The sequence below is a fragment of the Phaethon aethereus genome (genome assembly GCF_964289735.1).
Source record: "Phaethon aethereus genome assembly, chromosome: 1".
Taxonomy (NCBI): Eukaryota; Metazoa; Chordata; class Aves; order Phaethontiformes; family Phaethontidae; genus Phaethon; species Phaethon aethereus.
In genome coordinates, this window is record NC_138575.1 from 124060881 (window position 1) to 124079692 (window position 18812).

Consider the following 18812-nt stretch of genomic DNA (forward strand, 5'->3'; position numbering starts at 1 on the left):
TTTCGCAGCACCCTGCGATCCCTCTCTTGTCCCAGCTCTCCTCGCCCTCCCACCCCCTCATTTCTCAGGCTCCCTCTCTGACCTGCTGCCCGGGCAGAGCAGCGTGCGGGGTGATCGGCTGGCCAGTACATGTGTGCTTTTGGCCAGGCAGCTGCTGCTGGATAACAGCTGACTTCTTGCTTTTCCCTCAGTGGGGGCATTAAAGCCTGCTGCCAATTTTCACTGGACTCGTCAGAGATCTGAGTCTCTCTGGCGTCTAACCTCTCCGCTGCATGTGGTGGAGACTGAGCAGCGGCTTCTAAATATACTTGTGCATTTACAGATGCCTTTTTTCCCCAGGTAACTGGTGTAATCATGAAGTAAGACTCTGTAAAAGGAGATTTTCTTTGTATCAGAATAAGCACTGTCATGTTTTATCTGTATGGGCGGTTCTGTGAGCACTAGGTTTTCTTTAATCCTGCATGTAAAAGTTGTGAAGATGGTGGTATTGCCTTCTTTCTTTACTTCCTACCTAAATTGTGAAACAGACTCTCACAGAAACCAGGTCTCAGCTGTTTGTTATACATCTCCTCTTATGTACAGAGAACATCACGTTAACAATATCATCCCTCCAGGTTATCGCCACCTCTTATATTGTCCAAGGCTATTACGATTTCTCTCTCCTGTTCTTGGCTGTAATGCTTAGAGGTGTCTGTCCTCTTCCTCTGAAGGTAGAATTTCTTGCCTGCTTGCTGTATGTGTACTGATATTCAGCATGGTTATCACTCTAATCCAAAATATGTGGCACTTGACTCTTCCTTGAAATATGGTTTTATCCAACACATGAGGGGTTTCCTACAGTTCTTCGACTGAGGACAGAAGATAAACTGACAACGTATACCAAAATCTTACAGCATATATTGAAATGGAAAGCAGACATGCTCATTCAAGCTTGTTTAATGCTGCCTCTGTGGCAACAAATTCCTCTTGAGGAATTTAGTTTTTCTTACTAAGGCAGCTATGCTACTTCAAATTGTTCATATGCTAAAGATGTGGCCGGAGCTGTTTTGTTTCTTGCTGTTCCCAGTGCTTGTTCAAATCTCACTCAGGTTTTGATGTCATGTACTAGTATGTGGTACAGGTTTGATTGATACACTAGGTGAAATAAACTCCCTTAGTGCCAGCCCATCTCCTGCTGGGCATCAGTTGACATAATCACAAGGGTTGAAACTGTCCAGGGGGAAAATATCTCTGCTGTGGACAGGAACCAAAGCGCTGAATTTCTCTTTGGAGTTCGTTTACTCCAAGCTTGGGCTGTGAGGGATTTAACGTCCTCTCTGGGGCTAGTGCAATATCCCTCTTAATTTGTAGTTTCCTTCTAGTTTATAAGTCTAATTTTCATGCACCTGCGCTGAAGCACATAGAAAGGGAAATGCTTCAGCAATTTCCTAATGAATACCTCGTGCGTGTTAATGTGCATACCCTGTCACCTGCCTGTAAACGCAGTAGCTCGTCTTTCGAGCCCATCCGTTCCGCTGAACGCCCCTGGCTTCCCAGCGCTTTTGGCAGGAAGTGTGTGTTTGCGACCGTGCAAAGAGAAGGGGTTCGCTGCTGCTAAAATACACTGTTACAAACGTCCGACCTTCGAGAGAGAAAATATTGGTGCAGATGAATTATTGCATAATTAGAAAAGTTAATGTTAAGCTTTATAAACAGCATGAAGACCCTAATTAGAAGACCGGCGCCCGGCGGGGAGAGGAGCGAGGGACCGCCGCCGGCCCTGCCGTGCGGCCACTAGGTGGCGCTGTGGGAGCGCGGGAAGCGCGCGCTCGGGGCTGCCTGCCTCGCCTTCTGCCCGCTGCCTGCCCTGTGCGCTGCCTGCTCTGCCCCCTGCCCGCTGCCCCACGGCGGGAGAAACCCGCACTGCGAAACCTGCCGCTCTTTCCCTGCTGGCAAGCCCGGCGGTGGTCACGTCGTGACCGAGCGCAGACCGACTGGGTGCCTGTGGGAATTGGGGGTTTCTGTCTGTCTCCATTATATGTCGATTCGCACGCTGCGTGTTTATCGTAACAGAGTATGTTCATACGTGTGTGTAAGTTACATACTGTGGCACGCTGAAAAAGTCTTGAGGGGCGATTCTGTCACAGTGTTTAGAAAATAGTATTTTCGTGCATGTTTACATACACGCATACTCTTTCATGGTGAAGATTGCTTTGAAAATTTCTGAATGGACTTTCTTTTGTGCATGGGTTTGCTCTGTGTACTTCTGAATCACAGAAGGGGCACATGTCGTTTTGGGGAAGAAAAATGTTGGTATGGTTTTGCAAAACCCCTTTTTGACTGAACCAGGTGAAGGTATTAAGCTTTTCGAGTCAGACCATATTCTTCTAAGAGGTAAAGAGGTAAAGATCTCATACTGTTTTCAAGTTAAAGAAGAACTCTGGCATCTGAATGCTTTCTATATTTTTCAACTTCATACTGCTGTTAGGTAAGACAAGTTTTAAGATAGTATGTTGCTTTGAACTTCTGATATAGCTGTGTTTAAAACATTTTAATCACAAACCAATTCAGAAAATATTCCAAGTGACAGCAGTTTTGTCATTCCTCTCTATTTGCACTGAAACCCATGCTACAAGTTTAGGTTATCTCCCTTCAGTTCTGGGTAGAAAAATTAAGTTTTAAAGAAAAAACCTTTATTTCCTGGGATCCATTTTTATACACTGGTCACTTATATCACTCTTTGCCCCCCAGGCTGCAGTTTGTGATCCATCTTTTTGCAGTTTGCCTCATGCATTTGTCTTTTGCTTACTAGCCCAGCCAGCTCTCCCTTCTTCAGGGCAGCATCTCCAGCCCACCCAGGTGTGGAGATAGTGGCACTCCAGGTGGGCAGTGCTGTGTTGGTGGGCTCTGATCTTCTTATTGCACCCGTGCTGGTGCAGGAAGGGCTCTGCCGGTTGTGGGGGGCAGCAAGCTGGGCTTGGGGCCACAGCAAAGAGGGCCAGCCGCAGCCTGGGCTCCCCAAAAATTGAGGAAAGTGACTATCCCCCTCTGCTCAGCGTTCATTAGACCTCATCAAGATACTACATCCCCTTTTGGGTCTGCCAGGACAGGAAAGACATGGACCAGCCAGGACGAGTTCAGGAGAGGCCCCAGGACAGTCAGGGCTGAGGAACATCCAGGTGAGCAGGGCTTGCTCAGCCCAGGAAGGGCCCCGAGCGGCCACCTGCACCCACCCATGGGGAGGTTGCTGAGACCAGGCAGCTTGGCTCTTCACAGGGGTACAAGGCGGGAGGGCATGAGACAATATACATAAGTGGAAACAAGAGGCTCAGAGTTGGATATCAGGGAAAACTTTCTTCCCTGGGACAGGCTGCCAAGGCAGGCTGTACAGACTCTGTTCTGGGAGGTGTCTGTCTGTCCAGGGTGTTGGTCTCTTCTCCCAAGTAACCAGCGATAGGACGAGAGGAAATGGCCTCAAGTTGCGCCAGGGGAGGTTTAGATTGGATATTAGGAAAAATTTCTTCACCGAGAGGGTGGTCAAGCATTGGAACAGACTGCCCAGGAAGGTGGTGGAGTCGCCATCTCTGGAAGTGTTCAAAAAACGTGTGGATGTGGCGCTTCAGGACATGGTTTAGTGGGCATGGTGGCGCTGGATTAACGGTTTGACTTGATGATCTTGAAGGTCCTTTCCAACCTTAGTGATTCTGTGATTCTATGTCAAGCCCCAACTGGACACAGCCCTGAGCAGCCTGGTCTGGCCTGAGCAGGAGACCACAGCAGAGACCTCTGGAGGTCCCATCCAGCCTGAGTTACCCTGTGTTCCTATGATTTATGTCTTCACTTGCCTCAGATCTGCCCATTTGCTTTCTCCCATATATGTTACTTTTTTCCTCTCACCTTTTCCGTTAACCTTATTTAACCATCAGACTGTATTACTCTGTTAAAGTTGTATGTGAACCCCACTAGCAGCTGGAAGCTGTGTTGCAGCGAAAGAGGAGTGCAGGGAAGCAACAAGGGGCCAAGTGGTACAGCAAGATTTTCACCAAGAGAGGACTAAGGAGGACAGGGCAGCACAGCTTTTGGGAACAACTGCTATGGGAAGTGAGTGCAGGCCCCTGACGAGACATGTCTCTGCTGAGTCAGGACAGCTCCTGCTTGTGTATCTGGGATAATCAGGACCATTGGTCACTGCGAGGAAAGGCTTGAGACTGGGGAAAATGAGGAAGAACAAAGCTTCCAAAACTCTGGATAAAGTGAGATGTGGACTGAAGCTATTGGCTTCTATGTACCAAATTCTTCTCATATATGTATGATACAAATAATGAACAAAATTCTATTTATTTATGTATCTATTTTCCTCTGGCAAAAAGCAGAAGGCAGGAAACTCATAAGCCAAGTATTTACTTAATCATGTTGTCTCAAAGGATAAAACTGAAAAATGAATTTAGAATTGTTACTTTATTATTTTATCCCATTTTGAAATTATATTTGTCTTTCCTTTTGCCTGGATATCTTAATGATACTTGTCAAACATTTTAAGATTATAGATGAAATCCTGAAACCCTTGAAGAAACAGTAATTTTGCTGTTGGCTTCTATGTAGTCTTTTTCAACAAGTTTCGTGTAACAGTAGGAGGGATCCTGGTTTGATTTTGATCAGTGCTCTGTTACAGAAATAGGCTAATAGGTATTCATGTTGAAAGTTTAAATCCCTAGCAGAATGGCTTCATCAGAACAGTAATAAATAAGTCTTGCTGTCTTTCTTGTAGAGGATTTCACCCCAGTTCCATATAAGGCTCTACCACCTCCAAAAGCAGAGAAAACGTTTCCTCCTTATACTGGATTTGGTTCCGAAGAGGATTCTCTGTGCTCCTGTATGGGTCTGCTTCCCAAGCCTCCCCAAAAAGATTTCAAGAAATTCATGGAGAAAGACAGGTATTTCAGTGAAAATTAATTCCAACTTTTTAATTATGTCTTTTTGTGAAGAAGATAAATGTTAAGAAGGGATGTCATTTTTTCAGCAAAGTATGCAGCTCGTGAGACTTTGAAGGGACAGGTGCATAAGGACTGGTTTAGAGACATGGTACTCTAATTTTCTCTGAACTCAGCAAAGTTTCTCTTTTGAGAAGGCAAATATTCTGACCCTCCCATCCCCTACCTTCTTCCTGTCTGCTGTTCTCAACGGCAGTTTGATGGAAGTCTTAGTCCAGGAACTGGTCAGGAATTTTGTATGCTTCAGCAGTCCAATGCTGATTTGTTTTTCTGTTTAACTTTCTGGCATTTAGTTTTCCGTCTGATGAATTTCATGCAGTTTACTGTAGCAATATTAAAGCATTAACTCTTTACTTTCCATTATGAAATGGTTTGTCAGACAGTGGTTGTTGAAGTCTAAGGAGAAAGCAAAGTCACATGCCAGACGTTCACCTGTAGAGCCTCTGTAAAAGAAGAAAGCTATTAGAAAAAGGCTTGGGATGAATTGACAGTGCATATAGCGGTACTGTAAATCATTTAAAACACACTCACTTAACAAATATCCAACTAGTAAGATCATCTGGTGGGCCTGATTTTGTGGAGATAGTCCTAGTATGTATTGCTATTCAGAATTTTATTTGAAAATATACATATCTAAGCATATTCTTCCATTCCAAATTTTCTGGAAGAAAACGTGGAGTGTGATTTGCAACTGAATTGGAATACAAATTGATTCTAGACCTGTGGCAGAGAAGTAATTTTCCCCTGAAAATGATTCCTTTCTATCTGCCTGACTCTGCTTGGTTCTGTTAATTTAAGCTGAAAATGCTTTTTGACAAAGTAGGGAACCTTACGCCATTTCTCTTCTTGGTCCAGGAATAAGACAATTAATGTATGTTACACAACTCAGGAGAATGCATCTGTTAGTGATGAAAACGTTTCTCATACTCTGTTTTTGATTTCTTACCTCTTCTTTTACTTTTTAGAAGTGGCATGGAAAGTAACATACTGCGCTTTCTTGCAAAACTCATCACAGATAGTCCTACTGACAAGGATCGGAAATTCATAATTTCCTACTTCCTGAGTGATGACACCATTTCAGTTTTTGAACATATACAGCAAAACACAGGTAAGATGTAGTAATGTATTGCAGTCAGTCCCAGTTGCCCTGCTCGTTTGATTAAATATTGTGGCCAGACTCAGCACTAGCAGAAGCAGGGACGTGGATTTTTATATGCAATGGGAATTACATTGGCAGGTCTACTGCATAATCACAGAATAGTTTGGGTTGGAAGGGACCTTTAAAGGTCATCTAGTCCAATCCCCCTGCAATGAGCAGATTGCTCAGAGCCCCATCCAACCTGTCCTTGAATGTTTCCAGGGATGGGCCATCTACCACCTCTCTGGGCAACCTGTGCCAGTATTTCACCACCCTCATTGTGAAAAATTTCTGCCGTACATCTAGCCTGAATCTCCCCTCTTTTAGTTTAAAACCATTACCCCTTGTTCTATCACAACAGGTCCTGCTAAAAAGTGGCCCCCATCTTTCTTGTAAGCCCCCTTTAAGTACTGGAAGGCCACAATAAGGTCTCCCCAGAGCCTTCTCTTCGCCAGGCTGAACAACCCCAACTCTCTCAGCCTGTCCTCATAGGAGAGGTGTTCCAGCCCTCTGATCATTTGTGTGGCCCTCCTCTGGACCCTCTCCAACAGGTCCATGTCTTTCCTGAGGAAAAAAAAAACCAGCAGAGGGTTCCAGAGCTGGATGCAGGACTCCAGGTGGGGTCTCACCAGAGTCGAGTAGAGCGGCAGAATCACCTCCCTCGGCCTGCTGGCCACGCTGCTTTGGATGCAGCCCAGGATACGTTTGGCCTTCTGGGCTGCGAGTGCACATTGCCGGCTCACATCCAGCTTTTCTTCCACCAGTACCCCCAAGTCCTTCTCAGCAGGAGCTCCGATCCCTTCATCGCCCCAAGCTGTATTGATACTGGGGGTTGCTCTGACCCAGGTGCAGGACCCTGCACTTGGCCTTGTTGTACCTCATGAGGTTTACATGGACCCATTCCTCGAGCTTGTCCAGGTCCCTCTGGATGGCATCCCATCCCTCAGGCATGTCAAGTGCACCACTTATCTTGGTGTTGTCTGCAAACTTGCTGAGGGTGCACTCAATCCCATTGTCTATGTCATTGATGAAGATATTGAACAGTGCTGGTCCCAATACGGACCCCCGAGGGACACCACTCATCACCGATCTTCAGCTGGACGTTGAGCCACTGACCACTACCCTCTGGATGTGACCATCCAACCAATTCCTCATCCACCCAACAGACCACACATCAAATTCATCTCTCTCCAATTTAGAGAAAAGGATGTTGTGGGGGACCGTGTCAGAGGCCTTACAGAAGCCCAGATATTGCACACCAGTAGCTCTTCCCTTGTCCACCTCCATCATAGAAAGCCACTAGGTTGGTCAGGCAGGACTTGCTCTTGGTGAAGCCATGCTGGCTGTCTCAAATCACCTTCCTGTCCTACATGTGCCTTAGCATAGCTTCTAGGAGGATCTGTTCCATGATCTTCCCAGACACAGAGGTAAGGCTGTCAGGTTCGTAGTTCCCAGGGTCCTCCTTGCTACCCTTTTTTAAAGATGGGTGCAATGTTTCTCTTTTTCCAGTCTCCGGGTACTTCACCTGACTGCTGTGACTTTTCAAATATCATGGAGAGTGGCTTGGTGACTACATCAGCCAATGCCCTCAGACTCTGGGATGTATCTTGTCAGGTCCCATAGACTTGTTACGTTCAGGTTCCTCAGATATCTTACATAGCTGTATGTCATAGTAATTTATAATCTTATCACTCAGAATAATGCTGTTCCTTGTATGACAGTACTTCACAATATCCTTTGGGAACTGCAAGTTTAATGCTTTAGAACTTTTATTAACTTTTAGTTTGCAAACTTGGCCTTTAAACATTTGTTTTTGTTGTGGATAACATACAGGAATTTTATTGTAACTGGTGATAAATAGAGACAGAAAATGTAAGACATAAAGAATCTGAGAGTAAATCCTATGTTTTGCAAGACTGTGTTATGCTGTTATGTTATCTATATAGCATCCATTGTATAGAAGCAGCTTCTGAAAGCAAAACAGCTGTGAGATTTTTTAACATGCTTTATCATTAATCATGTAGCGTTGAGCATATAAAGACTGAAGATTGCCCTGTGCTACTGTCTGTACATGTGTGCGTGTGTGTATAACACTGAACTGAATTTCACGAGCCAGACTACCACTGTCACTGTTTAAGTGACAAATGCTTTGTTATTTATCAGTTGCTTGATCACATTTATCCTATTGCTGGAGCATGTTCACCCAGTATTGTCATGGTTAAATTCTTTTGACCACTGTTGTCTATTGTAGGCTGCCTCCAAGTGAGGATATGAAAGGTCTTGTGATTTCCAAGCATCTTTTTATTTCCTTGGAGTGTCTTGTGTACAGATAGAAGGACACAGCACTGGGAATAATGTCAGGAAGTCATTCTGTAACTCAGAGAGATAGGAGAGCCTTGGCTAAGCATGATCCTGTTGGAGACATTAGTGTATTTCTGTGAAGCACACAAAACATCTGCAGCAATGCTTTTAGAGCAGTTAGCATCCAGAAAAGTTCTGGCACCTTTCAACATGTGCAGTTGAAGGACTCTTAAAAGCTGCTACCAGCCTCTGATAAAACCATAGAGAGAAAAGAATCACATTCTCTCAAAGACAAGAGAAAAAGAGTAATAGAACGTTTCCTATAACTATATAGAAGTTTTCCTTTAACTATAAGGTTATCATGTTGGGCTCTTGTGGAACTTCATGACTAGCTCTTTTGATACTGCTTGAATTGCCCTGTATCAGCTGTTTGGCACAGAGCACCTTAGTATGGTATTTCAGGTATACCCTATGATGGTGACCAGCTCACTGTGCTCAGTACTGACCCGTTTGGTACTCCCAGCTCACTGCCTAAAGCAAAGACTGTCCTAGGGAGCACTGTTCACTCTCCTTTGCTTCAGGTTCAGGTGCCAGCAGTTGACTTTCTGAGATCCAGTTACTCAGCTTACAGTTAAGGACTAAGTATTCTTGCGACCCTACTCTTAAGCCTTTACTGAAAATGATTTCTGATGTTAATCAATTTCAGACCTGTGGTGAACATCACATCCATAAAAAAATGGAGGTGTAGTGAATATCTAGACCCTTCTGTATTCCTAGAACACTCTTTCTGTGCCAGTGGTGCTACTGAGTCATTTTGAGTGCCCTGCACATAGTAGGTTTCTGGGAAGGCCTGAGCCTCTTCAATGCAAAGAACTTCTAATGGCATCTCTGCTTGGATCCAACTATATTATGAATACATAAAGAGGGACCTCACCTCCAACTAAAATACAAGCAGTTCTCTGAGAAATGTTTTGAAAACCTGTATAGACTACCTGCCTAGGCTTCAATGAGCATTCCCAGTTAGCCCTGCTCCACTTCAACATCAAGATTCAGCACTGCTTATGGCAGCAGTGTCCTGTCATCATTATTTTACTGGTTTCCTGCCATCCAGGGGCCTGTAATTTATGCAACTTCTTTTATTACAGCTAACGATACATACACTTATGTATGTATTTATTATGTAATGCTGCTGTGAGGCTCAAAAGCAGTTCAGTTCTCCACTAGTGAATGACATGTTTGATTGGCATTCTTTATGTCCGGAGACATAAAGGATGCTAAGGGTACAGCTGCACTGTTAAAGAAGTCCAGGGAACAGTTTGAATCTTGTACCCCAATCATATATATTGCCTGTCTGTCACTCCTGGTTCTCCTTTGCACCTTCCAACTAGTCAAGGCCCCAGAGAGCCTGAGACCCCTCCTGGAGGATGCTTAAATCCAGGAAACCCTCCTGCAAGGCAGTAAGGACAAGGCTGCACCAGGTTTGGCTTGCTCCACCCTTATCAGTCATCTAACACGATCCCAGGAGGTTTTTCACACTCAAAAATTCAGGTCCTTCTGCCACACCCAGGGACTGTAGTACATACCCTCAGTTTTATGCTGTAAAACACCACTCTCTTGGACTGCAGCACAGTCCTCACATACCTTCAGACAGTTTGAACACACAAAAATAATAGCTATGTCTTAAGACCCCAGATTTATCACATAGCTCCCAGAGCAGAGCCAAAGCCACACACTGTCTGGTGCAGATGTGGTCGGTTGGTCAGGCTTTCAACAGCATAGGTGCCAGACCAGAGGTTGCTTAGTCATTTCCTTTTATTTGGGAGTGAGAATATATGCTGGGATTGCAGCTGTGAGCCCATTGAACATGGCTAGTCAAGCAAAGTGTGAAACAATAAATGGTCACATTTGCATACCAACAATAACGAATGCTTTAAGACGCGTATGAAAGGCAAGTATCTGTAAACGGGTTTTTAACTTCCCTGGGATGTTGAAGTGGATGGAGTAGCTGACTTTCAGAGATAGTAAAAAGGTGAAGTGGAAGGATGTGGCTAAGAACTGGCTATTGGAGATTCAGTGAGAACAGCCTTGAATAGGCAGGATAAGAAGTAGAGATGGGACAGGGGGAGGAAGAGCAACAGTTGGAAAGAGGCCTGGGACTGCAGAAGTTTCTTTGTTCTGACCTTCCTTCTTTTCTTTCTTCTCCCTTCCTCTTCTCTCTCTCTATCTCTATTCCTCCACCATTTTAGTAATGTCTAAAGAAAAAGTGAACAGGTTTCTTTGAGGTTAAGAATGAGAAGGCTTTGGAGACGTCAGATAAGAGCGGCTAGGAAAGGGGAGCAAGGCATGCAAAATGGGAGCAAGTAGAGCATTTATCTGTGAGAAGGGAAAGTGTTGAAGTGGGTAGTGTGGGAGTAGAGTAAGATTGAGCACATCTTGGAGAGGGTATGAGTTAAATCAGTAAATGCCTCTCAAAATAACAACTTGACCATCCCTTTTGTGTACAGGTTCAGAGGGCTATTTTTGCCTTTTTACTTTTATGAATTGATACAAATTGGCAAATAAAAATGTTCCATATCTCAGTCCTAAGTTGCTCTTACTTTCCTCAGTCCAGCAACCTGAAGGTTGCGGAGAAGTACTTCACACTATTAGTAACACTCTGAAACTCAATTTGAAATGCACAGGGCTGGACATCTTGAAGCACTTGTTGAGATGGGGGTCAAAGCATGAGAACTTTGCCTTCCCATGTAGGAGATCACAGCTTCTTTTTTACTCAGTGTAAGACCAAGCCAACAGCTGTACAAACACCTGCAAAGTCCAATTTAATCTTAGTGGAAGAGGGTCTTTGGTTGTGGTGTTTATTTTGTGCTTTGAGCGTGGCTCTTGTAGATTTCCATCAAAATTCCTCATCGGGTTTCAGTGTAAAATATCCAACCTGATGAGATCTTTTTAGTTCTTTTTCTTTATACTAGATGAAATGTACTAACTTGTAACATTTAAAAAACAATTATGGGACAGAGGTATTAAGGTAAGTTTCCAATCTAAATGCACAACTGAAGGGAAGAATCAGAGGCAAGGGTGAAGTTCCGATCTTACAGTGATCAGTTCTGTCTAAATATTACAAACAGTTGTCAGGATTACATAACCTAAAATTTCCTATTTGCTTTAATAGCTAGGTGGAAAAGAATGTGTTAAGATTAGAGTTACATTCGTGATTTGAATAGTTTTTTTTATTCAGGCTAGACCTGACCATTACCATAGTGTATTTTTTGTTGCTTTTATGATGCTAGTAAAGCAATTAAGACAGACATCTGATCCAAACTCTGGTTCAAGTAGTTTGGGTTTCACATTCATTTATAATTTTGACTATAAAAGGCATTTTATTACACTGCTCATCAGCCTTTTATTGGACTTGCATCACTACCTAATATGTAAGACATCATTAAACATTACTAAAGTATGCTTTCTGGGTTTTGGCTCTGGAAGCTTAAATATAAACAGGAAAAGAACCCGAGGCACTCTAGAGTTGTTGTAGGGCACATATCCTGAAGAAACTAAACGTGCAACAGACTGTTTTCTAGGAAGCTTAGTACATGCAATGCAGTTTTGTGGTGCACCAGAAGATAGTACTGGAAAGTGCAATGTTCCTTTTAGTATTTTACATACCCTTGAGCACCACGTGCAGTTTCCAGTGCACGAATAAATTCATTATAATGTGACAAGAAATAATGTGACATACCCAGCTCACAAAGGAAATAACAGATCACAATTAAATTGTGTTGGCAGAACAGTATGTGGAAGATAGTGTCATGTCACTCCTACTTTTTTTTTATGCTCAAAAGTCATTAAAAACAAGTTAGAATTACAGTGCACCAAAATTCATGATCTTTGTAGGACTGTGCTATCCTAAATTGTGATTTTTTTTCTTTTTCTTTTTTGCTTTAGCAGTTCAGGGATAGTTGCCTGCATCTTACATTTTGCATCTAACATTTCTCAAGGGTCAGTCCCAAGGCTGGCGACAGGGTTATGGGAACGATTTGAAGAGGCACATTTCTGCCCCATTTTAAAGAAAAGAAAAAAAGGGAAGGTGTTTGGCAGGCATTCAAATGAGAAATGTCACAGAATATGCACAATGTAACTGTTGCTGTGGCCACTGGCAGAGACAGTTCTTTTTGCAATGAGAGGGAGGGGGAGAATATATTACAAGGCTGAAACTAGTATTTAAATACAAACCATCTGGTTTGGGGTGTCTTTTGGGTTTTCTTTTGTATGTTCCCCCCCCAAGTAAAGCTGATATTAATTATTTACAATTCTATTCCCATAGGGATACTTGGTGGGAAATTCTTGGAAAGAGGTCGCATTAAGAAGCCTGGGCAGGAGCTCTTTAAGAGTGAGCCATCTGAATACTTCAAGGCTCAGAATCTGTTTGTTGGAGCCAGAGTTTGTTTCCATGGTCACAACTTTCTTTTGATGGATGCTGATGAGTACACGTTCAACTACATGGAGAAGCATGCAAATGAGGTGAAAGAGGCTCTTGTTATTTTCTATTATCTTTAAGGACTGTACTTTGTCTATATATTTTTCAGAATTATTTATACCTAGTTTCTTCACCTGAAGTTCACAGCCCAGTGCTCTGTCTAGCAATGGATTTAGGAGAAGTTAGCTAGGGAGTGCATGCAAACTTGGCCACTCTGTACTGTCCTTTCCCATTCTACTTTCTCAGTATCCACTGTATTAGGGGTTGTTAGAAGGTATATCCCTGCCTATTCCTTCTTGAGACTGTTTATGGACCTCTCATCCTTGAATTAATCTAACCCTTGTTAAACCTAAAGATACTGTCTGCTTCCACAGCTTTCTGTGGCAGCAAGTTAAAAGTTCACTGCCTACTATGTAAAAAAAAAAAAAAAAAAAAAAAAAAAAAGTAAGTCTCTTTTATCTGTTTTAAATCAACCTCTCACTAACTTCAGTGCCAGTTCTAGTGTTCCAGGGTTTGGTGAAGGTCCCCGTTCACCTTGTGCACTACCTTCATAATTTTGTAAATCTCAGACATTCTTCCTCCTCAGACTAATCCTATCCAGTTAAGAGTCTCACCCATTTTAGTCTGTCCTTGCAAAAACTTGCAAAAGGACTAGACTGTGCTGTGAGGACTTTAGGGTAGTGCACATGCTTCATAGCTCATGATGGGGCAGCCACATGAATTGAGCCTTCAGCAGACCTTCAGAGCTGCCTTTTTGCATATGCTTGTTGAGAGTACGCCTAGGGAAAATATCCAGGAGGGTTTATCAAGCTATGGTCCTCTGCCCATTTGTCCAGACCTTTTGTGGATGGAGAAGGCAGAAGGTTCTTACTGCAAGTTTTAATTTAACTCACCAAAGGGAGTGAACCTGCAGGACTCCCAAGACGCCAGCAGGCCAAGCGCACTCTTGGGGACTGTGAGTCTTGATGCCATTGTGCTGCTGAGGCAGAGGCAGATGCAACCTGACCCTGTGCTGCCTTTGGGCCACAGGCACTGTTCTCACTCAAATGAAAACAGCAGAATGGCGTGATTTCTTTGTAAATTAACGTGGAGTTACCACCTGCCTTCCCTGGAATAATGAGGAAGGTCTGCAGAATGCTTGTTGATGTAAAATGCTATGACTGCTAAATGCTTTAAGCAGTGAAATACAAAGCTATATACATTATGTTTTCTTACTGTTGGACTGTTTCTCCTCCTAGTAGAACCAAAACCAAAGCTGTTCTCCAAAACGCAGAGTGCATCGTTAGATTGTAAATGTTCTTTGGAGCTGCTGTTTGCATTGATTATCTTGGATCAAACAGATGAGATCTTAGTTTTCCAGACTGAATTATTGTATATTATAAAAATAAAATCTGCAAAATGGGAAGAATCAACACTAAAAATACTTCTTTAAATTGAGTTTTGAAATGTTCTTTGCACAGTTAAGATTTTAAAACAGCTGGTAGATAAAAAGGTTTATTCTCCCAATGATGGACGCTTTATTCACATCCTTTGAATAGAGCTCCAGAAGTGAGGACACACCGTGTTTGCCTCAGTTACTCAGGGGATTGCATACTCAAATCACAAGGACTTCAGCGATTATTAGAGAGGAGCAGAGCTGGAAGATGGTTTGAAGAAGGGGAAACAATTTTAAGATTACTATTTATCAGTTACTTCTAAAATTAGAAAATAAACAATTTTCCTTCTGAATAGACAGAGTTTCCTTTCAGCAGAACACATCAGTACATTTTCTGAAAACTGGCAAAAGAAATCCAGATGGAATGTTTTTCTTCTGGAAAATGCCATTTTGACCACATTTCTATAGGCATATGTTGATTTAGATAAAATTTTGATTGGTAATCATAGTGCAGGTGGGAACTGATTTTGCTATTGAAAAGGCAAAAAATAGAAACATTTGTTTGACACCATATGAAATATTTGGAAAGTTTTCATATTCTGATTCAAAATTTTATTTATCGTATTGTTTTTAAGTTATGGGGAAAGAAAAATCATTGAGTTGTGTAATTTTGATTCCCACCTGTAATGAAAGTAACTTTAAGGATCTAATTTTCAAAACTTTTCAACACTTTTAGTTTCTTTTCCAATTTGAGGAAAAATGATACAGTTAGAAAGCATAGATTGGCTTGCAAAGCAGAACATGTGTGCTGTGCAGTCTTACCCCTATTACCCAGGTTTGAGGAGGACTCTTTCAAACAAGGCATCACTGTGCCTCCTTGCAAACGAATTCATAATCTCTGAAACAGTCTCAATTGATCAAACTTTGTAGTCTTCTGCAGCAAAAACATAGAGGTTGATTTTATTTTCATTGAATTAAACATAATAACCTCTGACTTAAGACAATCAAACAAAACTGGATTGTGACTGCTAGCATGTCAACGATTACATGAGAAGTGGAAGAAGTGGGTAAAGAGTTATTGCCATGCTGCTCGGGTACTCGATGTCTATGTAGGTGTTTGGAATATGTAGTTTAGAAAAAAGATGTAAAAATAACTGCTTTGATAGTGTAGAGAAGGCAGGTTTTTAAATAGACAGAACACTTTGTCCATCTTTAAGTATTCTGCTGATTGATTCCTTCTGCCCAGTCTTTTCTCAATCTCCGTTCCTTGCTTTTCAGCAAAAAGCTGTATGCTAAAGCCCAAACAATAACAGCTTGGGGAGGGGATTGAAAAAGTTTCTATCTCTAAAACTTGATTGCTGGTCCGGCTGCTCCACGTCACTGCTTTGCGTGGCATTGCATGCCAGGGTTGTACCTGGAGCAGTTTTGGCATATGCAGCAACTGTTTTCTCTAAATCTGAGCACGTTACCTGCAACCACTGATGTATTTATTAAACTTGGATCACTTTACACTGCTCTCACAGTGTTGTGGGAACTTTAAATACCCTTTTATAGAACTTCTACGATGCTGTAGACAGACTTCAGCACAACTGACAGTGAGGCCAAATCTCTGTTGTGATTAGGTCCTTAATACCAGTCATACCAAATTTCAAACAATTGCTAGTTAAAACAACATTGCTTACTGGAAGAAATGGGAGAAAACCATATTTGGACACTTCATTGTGCTTTGTTCGTTAGGTAGAGCATGACAGATGTAACGGCATATCAGATATTCATGCTTGGACTCAACCCTTATTTAATGACTAAACACATAGATGTTTTATGTCAAAAATGAGTATCGCAAATAAATCTTTGGCAGAGCTCTAACACAACAATGTGAACACAGGGTGGAAGCTTCAGTGCTCCAGTTCTGTTTATCTAAATTTATTTTTATTTTAATGACCTATATTTAGAAGAAATAAGCATTCTTCTTATGTGGCAGGAAAAAATGGTTCTTAACAAATTTCCAATCTGCTGATTCTGAGTATGTAAACCAGCATTCTCAATCTAATATGAATGAGAATATCTGTTCAACAGTTCATCACAGCCAACAGTGAAAAGATTAGTTTTAAAAATTCACATATTGACAATTCAGATGCACCAACATAAAGTGAGGACCAAGTTATTAGAACTGTACTTCAAATGTTTTTGCTTCTGCTTTAACAATTCAATGTTTGAAGCAAAATGTCCTTTTATGTAGCTGGAATAAGCTTTCTGAGAGTGTATGAGCTAATGATTTTTGTTTAATTTTTAATATTCTCAGTTGGAGGCAATTTTTTTCAGTAGCAAGCTGCCCTCCAAGCTTAACACAGTGCTGATTTATGCATTTGAAGTGAGACAATGAAGAAACTAATAATGCTTAGCAGTTCAACATTGCCTTGCATCTTGGCAGCTCTTGCTGGTACATGCATAGTTGGTTGCATAGTGCTTTTCTCTCTAATCTATGACTTGCTTTCCTTTGTTAAGTTCCCCATGGCTGATATTGGCATCATCCTCAAGAAATTGAAAGACATAGCCGAACCTCATTCCCGAGAAATCAGACAGGTGTTTGCAGCCACTGACCCTGAGCATACCAAGGTGATTGAGTATGACACTTTCAGGTAAGATGGTGGATTTTGCTTTTTAGTATTTAATGAAGGCATGTTCCTCAAAAATGTATAGAGCATGACTGTTTCTTGATGCTTTCTGCACGTGTTAGCTGACAAATGGTATACATTTGTTTTGCATTTACTTGGAGACTGTATGTGAAGAAGAAAGTGAATCCACGACCCAGAGAAAAAGAGAAATGCAATAGTTTCAAGTAAGCTGAAAAGCACAACTAAAATGTGTTTACTTTTTATGGAGCTGGCACAGGGTGTTGTGAAGAACAGCAAGTCAGCAGTAATCTATACACTGAAGGATAAAGAAAAGCCTATCCTAAATTAATTAGTAGTTTTGAAATTCAAGAAGGAATGTTTGAGTTGGCCTCCTGAAAATGATGCTATTTGGGTTTTGAATCATCGATGAGGAAGAGTCTTCGCAGAACCATGGTGTATTGAAATTATAGGGTGCAGTGGTAAGCATCTTTAAAAAAGACTGCAAAGCAGTAGTGAGAGCAATGATTAATGCTTGGATAGTAACTTCATCAGAGACAGGGTGAGTAGATACCTGGATTCTGTTAATGATCCAAATATGGCAATAGGCAAATGTATAGATACTTGAAAGAGGAAATCATGTTCAAATGCAAGCTGAGTTCAGTTTGTCCCATGGCCAGAATGCTTGAGCATATGAATTTTGTTGGATACTGGTGAAGTTAATGATGTGGAACAGAGGAGGAGATTTTACCTTGAAGCATTTTGGTTTTCACGGTGGTAATATATTATGTATTTAGGAACTGTCATGAAAACTAAGGCATGTAAGTAGCTGTATATTGTGCAGAATGTCATCCCTATAGAAATGTTAACCAAGGAAGAAATTGCTTCTGAAATATCTCAGAAGATATATAGATCAGCAGAAGGTTCTTCCAACAATTCGAAGTGAAATCAGTGAGAAATGAAAACAAGCTGGTATTCAGAAATGAAAAAAAGTGATTAAAAGGTAGGATTCAAACTAAGAGGGGCCACAGTTGTTGGCAGTTTTTGGTAAAAATATTTCTAGATTCAGGTGTTTTACTCAACAGAAGTAATTCTGAACTGTTAACTGCATTAAGAAGGACAATGTTATTACTAGAGTGAGAAGTAGAGAAGATTGAAAACGAATGTATATCTATAGACACTTTATGGTGCTTGGAAAAGGGTTTTAATTTATATACACGATAAGTGTTTAAAATCAAATATTTATAGTTTTGGTTCAAATTATGAAATAATAATCTGCAATATTTTTTCTTCTTACATGCCCTAAGAGCAGGTCAATGTTTCAGTACATTTGCATGACAAAATTGTTGAAGCACGCTTTTAGAAGGAATGATTGTGCATTTAAACAGCAGGGAAAGATTTTTATTTTATCAAGAAGAGGCTCAGTTGAGTGTAAATTTAATCACAGTCATACTCTGTGCAGCTGTGAACTGCCCAGCTGTTTAGTTTAGGCTAGTGCTGTTCTGTGGCATCGAGTAAGATATATCTAGTTATATGGTATTGATGCAGTCACTTTCAGCAGCAAAAATGCAGTAGCCCTCTCCATCAGTAAGAGAGAAAGCAGAGAATCCATGTCAAGCTGGTTTTTTGGCCTCAGTGCTCACCTGGGCCTCTCTGAGCACCTGCTAATGGTCTACATCTCTCCTGCGGTGGGATCGGGACCACAGCGGTTCTAATAGGAAGCATTCACACTGCCAGAGGAAGAATTTGCCTCTAAGGAACATTTAATTTTTATGCTTTATAGTGATAATAGATTTTGTTTCTGTTCATTCATATTATATCCAGTAATCTAAAGGCTCTCTTCTTTTTAATATCCACGTATCTTATTTTAGAATGAAATAAACATTTTTAATGATACAGATGATGTTTTCAGTACAGGCAATTATCTGTGTGACAGCTTCAA

General features: G+C 41.6%; 1 protein-coding gene across 1 annotated transcript in view; it reads left to right on the top strand.

Annotated features, from left to right (window-relative positions):
- Positions 1–18812, top strand: part of EFHC2 (EF-hand domain containing 2) — a gene marked incomplete at its 3' end in the record, with an annotated part of 69893 nt that overhangs the window by 30128 nt on the left and 20953 nt on the right. The window contains exons 8-11 of the mRNA XM_082014150.1: positions 4748–4913; positions 5936–6078; positions 12731–12927; positions 16764–16897. Coding sequence (XP_081870276.1) covers positions 4748–4913; positions 5936–6078; positions 12731–12927; positions 16764–16897 — 640 coding nt within the window. The remainder of the gene's footprint in view (positions 1–4747; positions 4914–5935; positions 6079–12730; positions 12928–16763; positions 16898–18812) is intronic.